This window comes from Limanda limanda, chromosome 20 (assembly GCF_963576545.1).
Source record: "Limanda limanda chromosome 20, fLimLim1.1, whole genome shotgun sequence".
In the NCBI taxonomy this organism is placed as follows: domain Eukaryota; kingdom Metazoa; phylum Chordata; class Actinopteri; order Pleuronectiformes; family Pleuronectidae; genus Limanda; species Limanda limanda.
Genome location: NC_083655.1, coordinates 19,002,154 through 19,017,055, shown reverse-complemented (window position 1 = coordinate 19,017,055; position 14,902 = coordinate 19,002,154). Strand labels below are relative to the sequence as shown.

Here is a 14,902-nt window from a genome sequence, read left to right as displayed (position 1 = left end):
AGTCCCTTTAATAGAACAAGTGAACGACGGCTGAGTGGATGAAACGCTGCTTTGCTCTGATTAAAGAGGAAACGCTGACAGAAAGAACAGCTTGTTTATGGACTTTTTGAAAAGCAGAGATGTTTTCTCCAAATACTGGCACATGCAGAATAAAAAAATCAAGTAGATAGCCCAGCTAATGTGACCGAACCCGAAAATAATTTAAATGTTTTGGTCCAATAGTGTAGTGTCAGCATATATCTTTGGGATTTTAAAGGGATACTATTTTAATATCAAAATAGACTAATACAGGTTTAAAAATCCAAAGAACAATAAAGAAGAAAATAAAATAAACTGTATGAGAGAAGTAAACTCTTTCTCCACAGGTGAGATAGATGCGAGTGTAGCTCCATGTTGTACTTTGAAGAAAAGCATGTTCCGTGTCAAACACCAGTTTGTGGAAGTGAACGTGACACAAAATCTTTTTTCTCACACACACTCGAGACAAAGCAAAACAAATAATCCTCATTCATTGCTGAATCCTCAGTCTATGTGTTGAAGTTCTTACATATTACAGGTAGAATACACAGTTCATGTATAATGGTTTACAGAAAGGCAATATAAAATGGGCTAAATGGCTGAAGGATACAAAGAACAGCATATACAATATCTTATTTGAATGATTCAAGTACCTCTAACTTTACACTTCAGTTCTCTGCAGAATTCAACAGCATCTGTACAAAATGTACAAGAGTTGTATCCCATGTTGCATCATTGGACAAAGATTTCCTCAGGAACTGGCGTCACATCCTGCTATAAACTATCAATATTTAAAGATTGTACAGTTTCAAAAGAGGCCGACCAAGAAAAACGAAACCTCCTAAATTACAGAGCAGAGCATCTATTATGACATTTACAGAATTCATTTCTGAGTTTAAACATTTTGGAAGAAGGCGTCTGAACTGAGTCTTAAAATGTAAATTTGGTTTTAACAGCTCAACACATGAAATCACACAATGTGGCTTTAAAACATCAGTTTTCAAAATAAAAGGCGAACATAGTTAAACATTTACAGAAAACACAAGGTTATTTGTTAACAAAATATTTGCATTTATCACAAATGCACCCACAAGCCAGAATTTTCTTTAAAATTTGGCGTTTGGGTGGTAGGTGGTAGGGTGGTAGGTTTCATCACCTGCAGGAACAACCAGGACACAAGACATGAGCAACAACAGAAAAAATAACCGAGCACGAGAAAATAAATTCAAATGTTTATTTGTACCTGCTGTCGGAAAAACACTTTTCATCAACATCAACAAACAGGATGAAAAGTTCAAACATTACAAACACGTTCTGTTCATATTTCTTTTTTTTAGTCCAGGAAATAAGAATCAATCGGTTTTACATAAATTTGACAAATGTACAAAACAAGTTTGTTTCAAAAACAAAAACAAGACCAAAACACAGATTTTGTTAGATTCACAGAAAATGAATCAGAAACCGATATTAATCCTCAAAGTTATTTGAACGTTTCTTGATTTGAAGTTGATTATTTTGATAATCCACTCCTCCTTTGAGTCTGGGGGTGGAGCTGCTGATGTGCATGAACAAGTGCACCTGAAGTGAGCTCGGCCTGTTTCCTCCTCACCGGCCACCCCTCCCCTGCCAACAAGCCGCTTGCCAAACGGGGGACATTGTCTTTGTCTGTCTTTCTTTGGTGAGGCTCAATGTGGACAGCTTTATTGATGCACTATTTCTTCTGTCTTCAAATCTAATTGTGGTGATGTATAAATACTAGATTGGACATATTTTCAATGCATTCAGGGTATCCCATTTGAAAAGTGATATTTTGGATGTAAATGTTCTTCCATAATAAACCAGAATCAAACACTACTTTAATAATATTCACAAACGAGGGTAGAATCAAATGAGCTTGTTTTATTTGAGATTTACTTTTACATTTGTAAACATGGATATTCTAAAATTGTTAAGCATTCATTTGTGGTTTGACGTTGTCATGTAAATGCTCTGTTGAAAATAAAAGGCAAATAAACACTGACTATGCTACTCATTTGTGCCTGTAATAAAAGCACAAACTGAATTTAAACAGTTGATACACATCCTCTATTATAAATATTACCAAGCAAGTAGTCACACATCAGTATTAATATAATACATGGTGCTCCTTCAGCAAAACAGCTATCCAAAGAGTGAGACGTATGGTGTCATGTATGGAGTGTGCCCGGTCCTTACAGATGCACAACACACGATACGGTACGGTGGTGTTTGGACTCGTGTTTCAGGCCTCACACACTGTGCATGGGATGAACGTGAACTGAGGAAGAATTTACAGTGTCACAGCAACACTGCTGCTGAGCCACACAGTCTCTTCAAAGTGCAACATTAAGAAAAAATATGCCACCATATCGAGTCAGCAGTAATACCATGGGTGTGTGAAAAGCAACAACCTAAAAGACTCGGGTCACAGATACATTTGAACATCCGTCCATACGTTTACATACCGTGATGAAGGATTCATCCTTGGTGGCTCCGTGCTTCACTGCTCCGGTCATTCTCCCATCTAAAAAAATGAATCAGATATTTTAGAATACAATGACTGCAAGTAAAAACACATACAGGAATCTGCATGACGTATACATGTGCTTACCAAATTCATAGAGTTGTCCCTTTACATTGACAAAGGTGATGAAGTGGAAGTTGACTTTGTCGGCTTCAGGCTGTGAAAGTTAAAATTTGTGGGAATATTATACAGTGCAATACAAAAAAAGATTCAAAGAAGACAAACACTGGAAAGCAATTTGTTACCGTCAACACCACATCTGCTTTAAATACAAGTCTATCATGTACTATGTCCATGCATGGAATATTAAAAGAGAAGGAACATGCATATGGACAGACACAGAGGTGAATTTGAAAATCAACTTTTATCTAATACATATAACACTCAATTCAGAGTAGTTATAAGTAATGTGTATGGAAAAACACCACATAGGGAAGTATCTTACCCTGCACTGGCCCACCTGTGCAGCCTCATTGTGAGCATCACAGATCGCCTGGAACAAAAAAACAATACAGAACCTCTCAGTTAATACTGCTGGAACAGATCAATTCAAAAATAAATTCAAATATGTTTTAATAGCAACACCACACATCAGGAATGCAGTGAGGAAAACAAAAGTTTCAAAAAAAAATTTAAATGGCAAAACTGTTAATCAAACTGCCTTTGCAAGGGACAAAGATTTAGTAGTGACTAGTGCCACCAAGTGTCGATACCATCACATGCAACATCTGCAACTTTACAACAGATTTGAGAAAATTGAGATTTGTTGAGATGTTGAGATGATTTAGTTCTGTTTTTAATTAATTTAATGACCCCCTTGGCGTTCATTCAATATTTTTTGCTGTTTACTCCTGTCTTTTCTTTTACATTTAACAGCCCATAACGCAGTGTTACCTGGTTGTCCTCCAGACGTTTGGCACGATCATCAACAGACATGTTAGCAGTCTCGTCCAGAAATTTCTTCAGGGCAGAGTCGGTCTCTGAAAACAAATTAAAGCACACACAATTCAGTAAATGCTTGTGTGTACTCTACTCTAAGGCTGTGTAAAGGAAATTATGATATGTTTCTAAAACATATAATGCATGTTGGTAGCATGTGAAAAACAAAATAACATTTGTTAGATTTTAAGCCGTTGGATTGAAAGGTGCAGGTATGAACCACAGTATTGTTCTTGTTTGTGAATAAACATTGTTTGGATGGTCTCACAATATTGGACCAAGATGCATTTCCCATCCACTCACCAAAAGCCATTTTGCTCTTGTTGTTTGCCACAGCGTGCAGCAGGGCGACGATGCCACAGGAGTTTACTATTGTCTGCTTCAGGAAATAAACCTCAGATTCCTCAGCCACCTTGTCTGCCTGCTTCTCTCTGAAAGACTTGTGCTGTCATGCACACAGATAATAAAGAGCACACACACACAGAGAGCATGTTCATTATCATCTGCCACTTAAAATGTGCATGTGAATGAAGAACAGGACCGGAAAGCACATCCAGGAAAACCAATAACATTTTGACAATTACTCGTTTGATTTATTTATGAAGCCAAAAAGGAAACACATCTAGTAAGATGATCTGCTCATCTCTACTCTGTAGTAAATGTGTCTGATTATGTTCTGGATTCATCGAACCTTTGTTTGGTCAATAGAACATGAGAAACCAGTTTAAATGACCATCACAATTTCCCATCAGACCAAGGTGACATCATCAAGTGTCTTGTTTCTTATGACACAGTAAGATACTTGATACAATATTAAAAGGATGGCACGGTGGTGCAGTGGTTTGCACTAACGCCACCCAGCCGTCCTGTGGGGGGTTTGCAGGTTGTCCCTGTTACTGCGTGAGTTGGGTTAGTTAGAGACCCTGTTGTCTGTAGGTGTGAATGTGAGTGATAATGGGTGAGTTGGGCCTGTGATGAGTTCAGGAGGATGGATTGTTGAAGACTAGAATGTCTAAAAGCGTGTATACAACGTGCCTGGAATGGTGGTGGTGAGGGTTTGCCCTTAAAATGGAGGCGTCCTCATCAGAAGTGACTCCACTTCAAGCTCCCTGCGGAGTGTGGCCAATGTCTCAACCACTTATTAATTGCATCTCAAGGGAACTGGTCACTTTCTTGATGCTTTGGGGAAATCTGGAACAATCCCAACAACACCCCACAAAGGTTAACTCAGCCATGTGCACAAATCTGTCAGGGTTAGGACACAGTCAAATGGGTAATTAATCTTGATATAAATTACGATTCGACTTCTCATAGTGTTGAAATAATAAGCACAACACTGGAAGACACACAAGGACCAGAGGAGGAATCGGAGGAAGAGACGGATGTGGAATTGTTGCTTCGGTGTCACGATAACGATGCAGATTCAGATCCATCAGCTCTGGATGCAGCATGTGAGAAATCTGAGGCTGGTTATAGAAAAGATCCAATAGAGGCATCGAGCCAATTACAACTTATTCTCGTAATTTATGAGAATAGAACATTTAGTTTGCTTTAATTTGGCCCTTATACTCTGTCGTACTTCATTACCCAGAAAATGTTGATTGAATTCATTAAACAATGTGCTATGCTATATGATCCCCTGACACCAAAACTGACTTATTCCCCAACTGATATCTCGTCCTTCCACCAAGTTTTGTGAAAATCTGTTCAGTTGTTTTTGTGTATTCTTGCTTACAAATGAACTTTGTCAAAAATCTGTTTTTAACAGTTTCATTATAACTGTTTTATTGATTGAAATTACCATTATGTACCGGTGTTATTGCCAACCTGGGTAAAATGTAATGAAGTTATCAGGTACAGTTTAAACTTTGTGCCTGATCAAAACTTAAAGGTAATATCTATGTACTGTCCAGTGCACAAAGAATGAATTAATTGTGGCTTTACATTAAGTTCCACTGCTCATCTTTGCTTCGTGCCCTCGAGCAGGAAATATTTCAGGCAAAAAATTCTGATGGAGAATTCATTATCTTATTGATTTAAATATTTGTTGGCTTCACAGTCATATGAGAGTCCGAACCAGAATATTAAACCCTCCAGATTATTAAAACTTGCAAATCGACCTCAATGTTCCCGGCCTGTATTCCCCATTTTGAATTTCACATTGTTTGTCTGCTGTTTGCTCCCAGTTACCGATTACAAACCAAAATCAATGGCTTAGCAGTCGTCTATAATCAGTGCAGTTGATAACAGTGGTAGACACGATCGGGTTCCTATTGGATGCAGATGGGACCTTTTCAAATGGCAGGTCAAACCATTATTTTCTGTGCGTGTTACTTTATTGAATCGCCTGAATACAGGGAAAGAGTTCACGCCAACTCAAAGACACAACAAAGGGACAGCATCAGTTCTGTCCACAGCTCTTTTCCTCTGTCCTTTGGTCCTGTTTGAGTAAAGATGTCAGTAGGATCCTGTATCGGAGACGTGTTGGCTGTGATTAGCTTCACAAAGCTCTCTGTCACACTCCCCTGGTCTTTCACAGTCATTTAATACACCTCACATCACGGTGTGCCTGCTCTTTTTACCACAAAAAGCAAGTTCTTTTGTCGGTATCCACAGTGACGAGCTGAATCCTCACATCGACAACTCCTCCGTCCTCCTCCTGTTTCAGATGCTCAGAAGCTGAAACGTGTCCAAGAGCAGTCGGGACGAGCCTCAGGACGTTAACCACTTCATCCCCTCATGGAACAGAGAGTAGGAATGGGAGTCAGGGAAAGTGCACACACTGGTCCCAGTCAAGAGAAGAACATAGGTGTTAAAACAAGAGTCAGAAGAAACGTTGAGGATTAAGATCAATTGATCTGATTAATAGAAAGTAAAATGTTTAAATATGTCTTAGAGCTCATAGGGAACTGTCCAAAATCTAAATATATCAAATTGGTCATTATACGACACTGATCGTATAACATATGAAAAATAAAGTAAAATTTTAGAAGTTGGACAATATCCTGATCGTATTTGAACAAACGCTTTGTGATTGCTGAACCAAAATAGTTTGTAATTAATTTGTTTTGATAGCAAAAATCAATGCAGAAACAACAAATGACACTTAGAGTTTTTTTAGTTGCTTTATTGAATTCCCAGAACTACAGCAACACAGCATTTGGAAAGTGCAAAACTTAAAACAATTTGAACACAAGAGACATACAGAGCCAATCACCTCTCACACACATAACACTTTGTAGTCACTTCATGGGAAGTTTTGTATTTTCTGTGAAAACTTGCACAGTGTTGGTGCATTTGAGGACTGTAAACCTAAAAAAAAACTTTTCAGATCTTGAAATTGACTTGGCAGTGACCTCAATATTATAATTACAATCCAGTGACCTAAACATTCCACCCCCTGTAGCTTATAACTCAAAACTACTAGAAGAGAGAACAGTTTTTCAGAGAAATGTCAGTGACTCGAGAACGTGACTTAAAAGGTCTCGTTTGTGCTCTGAACAATGGTTAAATTATTCCCACGGATCCAATTGGGCTCTTCTGAGGAATGTCAGATCCTCACAGATTCAACCACACAGCAACTGAAGGCATTCAGACAAACGGGGCAAAAACTGTCCCTGCACAAGTTTTCTGCCTTTAACTTCTAACTTTTATTGGCACAAAAGGTATCAGTCTTTCAAGTGTGATACAGATGCACCAAGGATTGCACAGAAGAACTTGCGGAACCCAACAAAACAAAAACACACAAGCAGCAACGTCAAGTTGAACAATTTTCACTTCTAAATAATATCACAAATAGGAACATTTGGAGCAGCTTGTATCAGTGAGTGTCGGCAGAACAAAAGGATTCAATTTTGTTCTGCCGAATGCTAAGTAATGCTTTGTTCATGAGATGAGTGCAGTATGTGGAAACAATGTGTGCTTTATAGTGCATAGTGCCTGCAGATGTATGTGAGTGCAGGTCACTGTGTGGGCCTGCTGATTGTGTTTGCCATGAGAGCACTTCAAAAGATTTTGTTTTTTTAACGATTAGGTTTCCTATCAAATATCTAACTTTGACAAAGAGCCACGGCAGAGAAACGGACTTCACCCTTCTCTCTCTCCACGAATCCACTGCACACTTTGGCTGCATCCTGGACAAGATTCAGGGGAATAAACAAGAAAAACACACAAGGAAATTAGATGTATATATATCTGCTGTATAATGCAGTTGTGAAATGATAAAACCAAAACCAAACAGTAGCCTCCCGGTCATTCCCAGCAACGGGCTTCAGCCAGGGCTTGAGCCCCGTCCCTGCTTTAACGCCAGGTATTTTTTTGTTGCGTTGTCGTGAGGACTATAATAAGTGAATTCACATAAACTTTTAACAACTTTTGACAAATATGCTATTCACATCGAGAAAACAACACATCTGTAAGCTATTTTATATTATCATAATATTCCTCTGAAACTAGAAAAATAAAAAGGTAGCACTTGGCACGGACGAGTTGGTGTTTACCTTGTTCCATTGCCTCCGGCTCGGCCTCTTCTCTCTCTCCACGAATCCACTGCACACTTTGGCTGCATCCTGGACAAGATTCAGGGGAATAAACAAAAAAAACACACAAGGAAATTAGATGTAAATCTGCTGTATAATGCAGTTGTGAAATGATAAAATGTCATGCGTTTATAAAGGCTCCAAAAGTTGTCATCAAAATATCACCAGATTATGATAATCATAATTTGGTCAAATAAGAATGAACTGATTGTATTATATCTGGGTTTTGTCAACACTTCCCAAGCCTTATATAGAGATATCTTTACTTTTACTATAGGATTTCAGTTAGTTTTCCTTTAAATGAGTCCAATGAACCAACATAACATTTCTTGCTCTATTTTTATTATTCATGCATATGGCGCCCTCTTATGGTAGCTTGATGATACAACTAGAGACCAGTCAGCATTGAAAGGCAGAAGTAGAAGGGCTGGCTAATCACACTCCTGTAACCAATCCTGCATGAGACTGCGGTTAGGCCCGCCTTTCTCATTAGCATAAGTGCACAGAAATGAGGCAGTCAATAAATAAATAAATAAATGTGGAAATATATTTAAGACATTTATTTAGACATTTCTGTTGTTATTAACGTATTTATTTCTGTATTAATTAATTATTAATTTATTTATTTAGACATTTATTTAGACATTTATTTATTTATACTTAAGTCATGTATGGTCCTCCATACAGGGTACACAGTGCAAGGAGACAGGTATATTTAGTGCAGTTCTGTGATGGTGGCTCTGACAGAGGTAGATGAGTTGTACAGTCTTATTGTGGTTGGGAGGAACGATTTCCTGTATCGTTCCTTAGAGCAGCGGGGTTGAATGAGTCTGTGGCTGAGGCTGCTCCTTAGCTTGTCCAGTGTTTTGTGGAGGGGGTGAGAGGGATTGTCCATGATTGCCAGCAGTTTAGCCGCGCTGCATCACCGTTGGAAGATCGACAGCAAAAAAAAATAAAAAAATTCCTAAACAGTTACTTACATTCAATGGCTCAATTTTCCGCACTTCAAATCCGGACTTTCAGCGTCTCGGCCGATTCGTGTGAAAAGCCGTTAACCAAACAATGTGCCAACAATTTCCTGTTGAGCCATTTTGCCACGTCCATTTCCAAATACTCCAGAATATGTAAATTTTCACCACTCTCTAATTTTCTGCAAAGTTTGGTAAGAAGTTCAGCATGTTAAACCCCTTCGAAAAGCCAAAAAGCTACGTTGTAGCACTTGCGGGTCCGAGCAACCGCACGTTGAAGCCTGTTAAGGTCGGGGGAGAGAGCGAACGATGACCAAGCGCACGTCTCCGCGTTGGATGCGTTTTCCTCTCTGTGGCCAGTGTTGGGGAGTAACGGAATACATGTAACGGCGTTACGTATTTAGAATACAAATTATGAGTAACTGTATTCCGTTACAGTTACAAATTAAATAGATGGTATTCAGAATACAGTTACATTGTTGAAATCAGTGGATTACATGACGGCACTTCTCTGTTTCACGAGTTTAATCACTGTCTCGTAAATCCACCGGAGGCAAAGCCCCCAGGAAGCAGCTGGAGACCAGGGCTGCCGTAATAGCGCCCGGACCCCGGCGGCGTGATGAAGCCTCACCGCTACCCGCTCGGGACCGTTACAGGCCCCGGAGCTCCGCTGTCATGGCTCTGCAGGAGACCAGCGAGGCACGCAGGGTTCACACCGGACGCTGAAGCGACGCTAAAATAATATCACCCGTTGACCCAGTAGTATAAAAGCATACGGTCACTTGTTGCTCCAACATTAACTGCAACAACGTCCCAATTTAATGTCATCCATCTTCAAGAACTTCTCCGCTGTTTGCTCCGTTCAATGTCGGGTGTCGAGGGTAAATTACGTATTCTCCGCCCCCCCCCTCTCTTTATTTAAAACTCCAGGACAACAGAAGGGGAATACAAACTATGGGATGCATGCTTTATCATTTATATCATATAAAATATGTCATCAATATCGTTTAAAATCCTTTTTCAGTGTGTTTCCTGGAGCGATATGCTCGCGTCAAGCGCAAAAAATAGACCCGACGCCGAAACGATCGCTGCACGGCGCGAGGCAGCCTTGGCGCAGGGGGGGGTTCAGCCTCCGGTGAGACCCGCACAGAGGTGGGAGTGGATGGGAGAATGGACATCCAGCGGGCCCGCAGCATCGGTGGAGAGAGAGTTTAAACTGCTGCTGCTCCACTGACTATAACAACGCCGCAATCATACACTTAAAAAATGCAATACAAACCGGAAGTATTCCAAGTATTCAGAATACGTTACTCAGATTAGTTAATGTAATGGAATACGTTACAGATTACATTTTTGTGCATGTATTCTGTATTCTGCAACGGAATACGTTTTGAAAGTATCCTTCCCAACACTGTCTGTGGCAAGGATAAACGCTTCACATTCCCAGAAGTTGAAGTTGATCTGATGAAAGCCCTTTGAGTTCGTCAAAGTACAAATGTGGAAAATGGCCAAAAATAGCCATTAAAGTCAAAATGGCGGGCTTCCTGTTTGGTCTAGCATGTCTATCCAGGAGACTTTTTTTATGAAGAGACATATGTCCCTATATATTTTTGTAGATGTCGGAAAATCGTAGTGACGGGGATGTCAGTTATTCTGCCAGGCCCATTCCTTAAAACCATCTGAATGTCTGTGTGTGTGTGTGTGTGTGTGTGGGGGGGGGGGGGGTAGTTTGATGGAGATAGACCCATATACAATACAATACAATAGGGCCCCCCACCGCTTGGTGCTTGGGTTCTTTCAAACACATTCATGTCAGTGTAATTATAGATTTCTGTCTTTTTAAAGTGAGAACTAAATATGTGTGATAAAGGAAGGTCAGTGTTTGATTGACAGCTGATCTCTGTGCGAAGCAGAAACGTCACCACAACGAACTTTGATCGACAAACATGGAGACAAAAGAAGTTAAAGACTTAAACACAGATCTAAATCACTGCTTTTAATGATTCGAGTTTATTTGAGTTTACAGAACTCAGCTGTGGATCCAGACCGATAAACATAAACTCCAGCATAGAGAGGCTGAGTGAATGTGGTCTGGACTCTGTGGAGGAGAGTCATGGTGTCAGAGACGCTGTAGAAGGACAGACATTATAGATGTAACATACAGTAATAACATATTTGAAATTTAAAGTAAGGATAACTGCATATGTGATCTTTTTTTTTCATTTCAAGAAGTATTAGGCTAGTTTGCTGAATTTATAACTGAAACCAACATGTTTAATTTTTTCAGATTTTTCACCAGTGCAGACTCTGTCAAGCGTGGGAAAGATGCACTTGCTAAGGAGCTGGAGGAAGATGAAGGTCCTGGTGCAGCAAGCAGCTCTAGTACTGCTGTACAATTGCATGGATATTTTACAGAGGAAACAATTCCTACCACAGATGACCCATACAAATACTGGGGAGTCAACCGCCAGCGCTTTCCTGGCCTTGCTGCTGCTGCCTTCAAATACCTCAGTGCACCCTGCACTAGCGTTGAAAGTGAAAGGCTTTTCAGCACAGTCTCCACCATCATGGACGAGAAGCGAAACAGACAAACAGCCGAGAATGCAGAAATGCTTGCTTTCCTAAGCAAGAACCTGCCAGTGATGCTTAAGCCTGAGCTTGAGAAGCTTGAGAAATCTGCTTGAGCAGGTCACTGACACTGAGTGTCAGTATGTGTGTGACTTAAGCCTCAACAGTTAGTGGTGAAAAAACTTGTCAAGTTGGGACCACCTCTCTTTTTTTTTTTTTTTACCAAGCTAGAGAAGCTATTGTTTTGATGCTTTTGTAATGGATGTTTAATTCCCATTTGCACTAAACTATATAAAGAGCTGATTGCTATTTATTTTGAAAGTCTACCAAGCTAGTGAAGCTATTGTTTTCTCAATTTCAGCTCCTTTATTATTTATTACAAGTTACAAGATGGTACTACCTCTAATTTTTTTTGTTTTGTTTTTACCAAGCTAGAGAAGCTATTGTTTTGTTCAGATGCTTTTGTAATGGATGTTTAATTCCCATTTGCACTAAACTATATAAAGAGCTGATTGCTATTTATTTTGAAAGTCTTCCAACCAAGCTAGTGAAGCTATTGTTTTCTCAATTTCAGCTCCTTTATTATTTTATTACTTATTTTGTTTTACATTGTATTTGAATCCCTAATTGCACTGACTGAACCAGTCACACTATATTTTTGTGATTAAGATTGTTTTACTGGTGCACAATTATTTAATAAATAAGTAATTCAGTACATTTATATCTGTTTATTTGTTTTTTAAAAAATAGGAAAGAAATGTTTAAGTCAAGTCTCATGATCCCAGTCTTTTCCCCCCAATGAAACTTACAGTTTGTTAACATAATTTCGCGCTGTTTTTCTATATCGGTATTGCATCGGTATCGGCCGATACTAAACCTCAGATATCGGTATCGGTATCAGAGTTGAAAAAATCGGATCGGTGCATCCCTAGTATCTACCAGTATTTCCAGTATGTATATGTATATATATTTAAATGTTTCTAAGAACTAAGAATTTTGTTGCAATGATGATATTGATATCATATCATTTCTGTTTGTTGCATTTCAAACAGAAATGATATTAATATCATTTCTGTTTGTTGCATTTCAGCTATTCCACATCAAAACTCTACCAGCTGCATATTATTAAGGGAATTTTCATCAAGTATGATATGAACTATGGCAGGTCCTGCATTAATGACTGTGTTGTAGAAAGTGCATGTGTGAAAGTCTTGTACCTGTCTATATTGTTTTCATTTAAAATAAACCCATATCAAAGGTTCAAGGTTCAATTGTCATATGCAGAAATGAACAAGTTATCATTGCAATAAAATTCTTAGTTCTTAGAAACATTTAAATATATATACATATACATACTCGAAATACTGGTAGATACAGTGATTTAAGTGTGCTAAAAACAGTAAAAGACAATATAAAAGTCAGTGCAGAATTATTACAATAATTCCAAAAATACAACAAGGTGCATAATGTTCACTGTTTGCAAATTGTTCAATGTGCAAAAAGTTGCATTAAGTCCTTGTTGTTATGTGTGGAGGGTGGGAGGAGGAGGGAGCAGTGGCTTGGAGATGTTCGTCAATCTTATGGGTAGAAACTGTCCTTCAGTCTTGAGGTCCTGCACTTCAAACTACAGTCCCTGACAAAAATCTTGTCACTTATCCATTTTGTAGAAACAACAGCCTATAACCTGACTTCTAATTTATCCATTGGTTTTAGAAATGGCTCATATGAAAGCTAAAACCCTCCCAAATTATGTTTAATATACTAAAATAAATTTGCTTCACTGAAGAAAGATTGATCATTTAATGAACACAGAAAGGTCAGATTTTGGCAAGACAAAAGTTTTGTTGCCTACAGAGAGCTATGTGAAAATTGAACAAAAAATTTACTTCAAATACAAAAATATGTTGCATAACATCAGTGAATTAAGTAGTGGTGCTGTGAGATCCATATTTAATATCTTGTATGACTTCCATGAGCTTGAAGGACTGCATCCATGCGGTTCGACAATTTATTGATGAAGTCATCAGGAATAGCCAAGAAAGCCTTCTTACATGCCTCCCAGAGTTCATCAAGATTCTTTGGTTTCGTCTTCCATGCTTCCTCTTTCATTCTACCCCAGACATGCTCAATGATGTTCATGTCTGGTGACTGGGCCGGCCAGTCCTGGAGCACCTTGATCTTCTTTGCCTTGAGGAACTGTGATGTAGAGATGGAAGTATGCGATGGAGCACCAGCCTGCTGCAAAATTTGACCCCTTTAATGGTTGGGAATGTAAGAGGTAGCTAATACTTCTTGATATTTTAGGCTATTGATATTGCCTTCCACCCTGAAAATCTCTTGCACACCCCCATACTGGATGTAACCCCAGACCATGATTTTTCCGCCACCAAACTTAACTGTTTTCTTGGTGAATCTCGGATCCATGCGGGCTCCAGTAGGTCTCCTGCAATATTTGCGGCGGCTGTGATGTAATTCAACCGAAGATTCATCTGAGAAATCCACCTTCTTCCACTTTTCCAGCGTCCATCCTTTTAGCAGGCTGTGGGCCACACGTTTTTTTAATTGCCTTTTGTTTAGTACTGGTTTCTGGGCACTGATTCGATCATGAAGGCCATTTCGAGACAGAATTCTACAAACTGTCCTGGTTGACACAGGGACTTGAGGTGACCAGGCCTGGTGGAGCTCTGCTGCAGTGGGAAAGGGGGTGGCCTTGGATTTTCGAGCCAACAAACGGTCCTCCCGAGCAGTTGTATTGCGGGGTCTGCCGGACCTGGGCTTGTCAAAAACATCTCCAGTCTCTTCAAATCTTGTTCTTATTCTTTGTACTTGATGCTGAGACACATTGAAGGTGTCAGCCACCTCAGCAGTGGATCTGGTCTTCCGCCTCTTGATAATCAACGCTTTGGAGTCAGGGTGAATCTTAGGCATGTTGTCAGAGGTCAAGTTGCAGTTGATGTGAAGGTCTGGTGTGCTGGGGTTCTTTTTATACACACCCACTAATTGATTGATCAATTATTGATCAAAGGTGAGGCTGTAATCTAGGATTGGGTGCATCATATGACAAGGCGACAAGACTTTTGTCTTTGCAAAAACTGACTCAGTGGGCTTTACCAAGCTGTGAACGTTAGAATGCTTTTCAGCAGTTTCGTTTGGCACCAAAACATTGTTTAAAAAGTTGTTGGGATTGAAATTAGCCATTTCTTGTAAAAAAAAATTGATTACAAATATATTTGAGGGGCACTTAAGGTCAACTTGTACCCAAGCGACAAGACTTTTGTCAGGGACTGTACTATACCTTCTGCTAGATGGAAGGAGTGTGAAGAGGTGGT

The 14,902-nt window shown here is 39.4% G+C and overlaps 1 protein-coding gene across 1 annotated transcript; it reads right to left on the bottom strand.

The window, feature by feature from the left end:
• Positions 1-1,124: 1,124 nt before the first annotated feature.
• Positions 1,125-14,501, bottom strand: LOC133026685 (uncharacterized). The gene is made up of 8 exons (XM_061093605.1): positions 14,211-14,501; positions 7,999-8,067; positions 3,803-3,944; positions 3,455-3,540; positions 3,006-3,053; positions 2,648-2,717; positions 2,498-2,560; positions 1,125-1,174 (listed from the first exon to the last, which is right to left on the bottom strand). The coding sequence occupies exons 1-8, from the start codon at positions 14,499-14,501 to the stop codon at positions 1,125-1,127; spliced, it is 819 nt and encodes a 272-aa protein (XP_060949588.1).
• Positions 14,502-14,902: the final 401 nt, after the last annotated feature.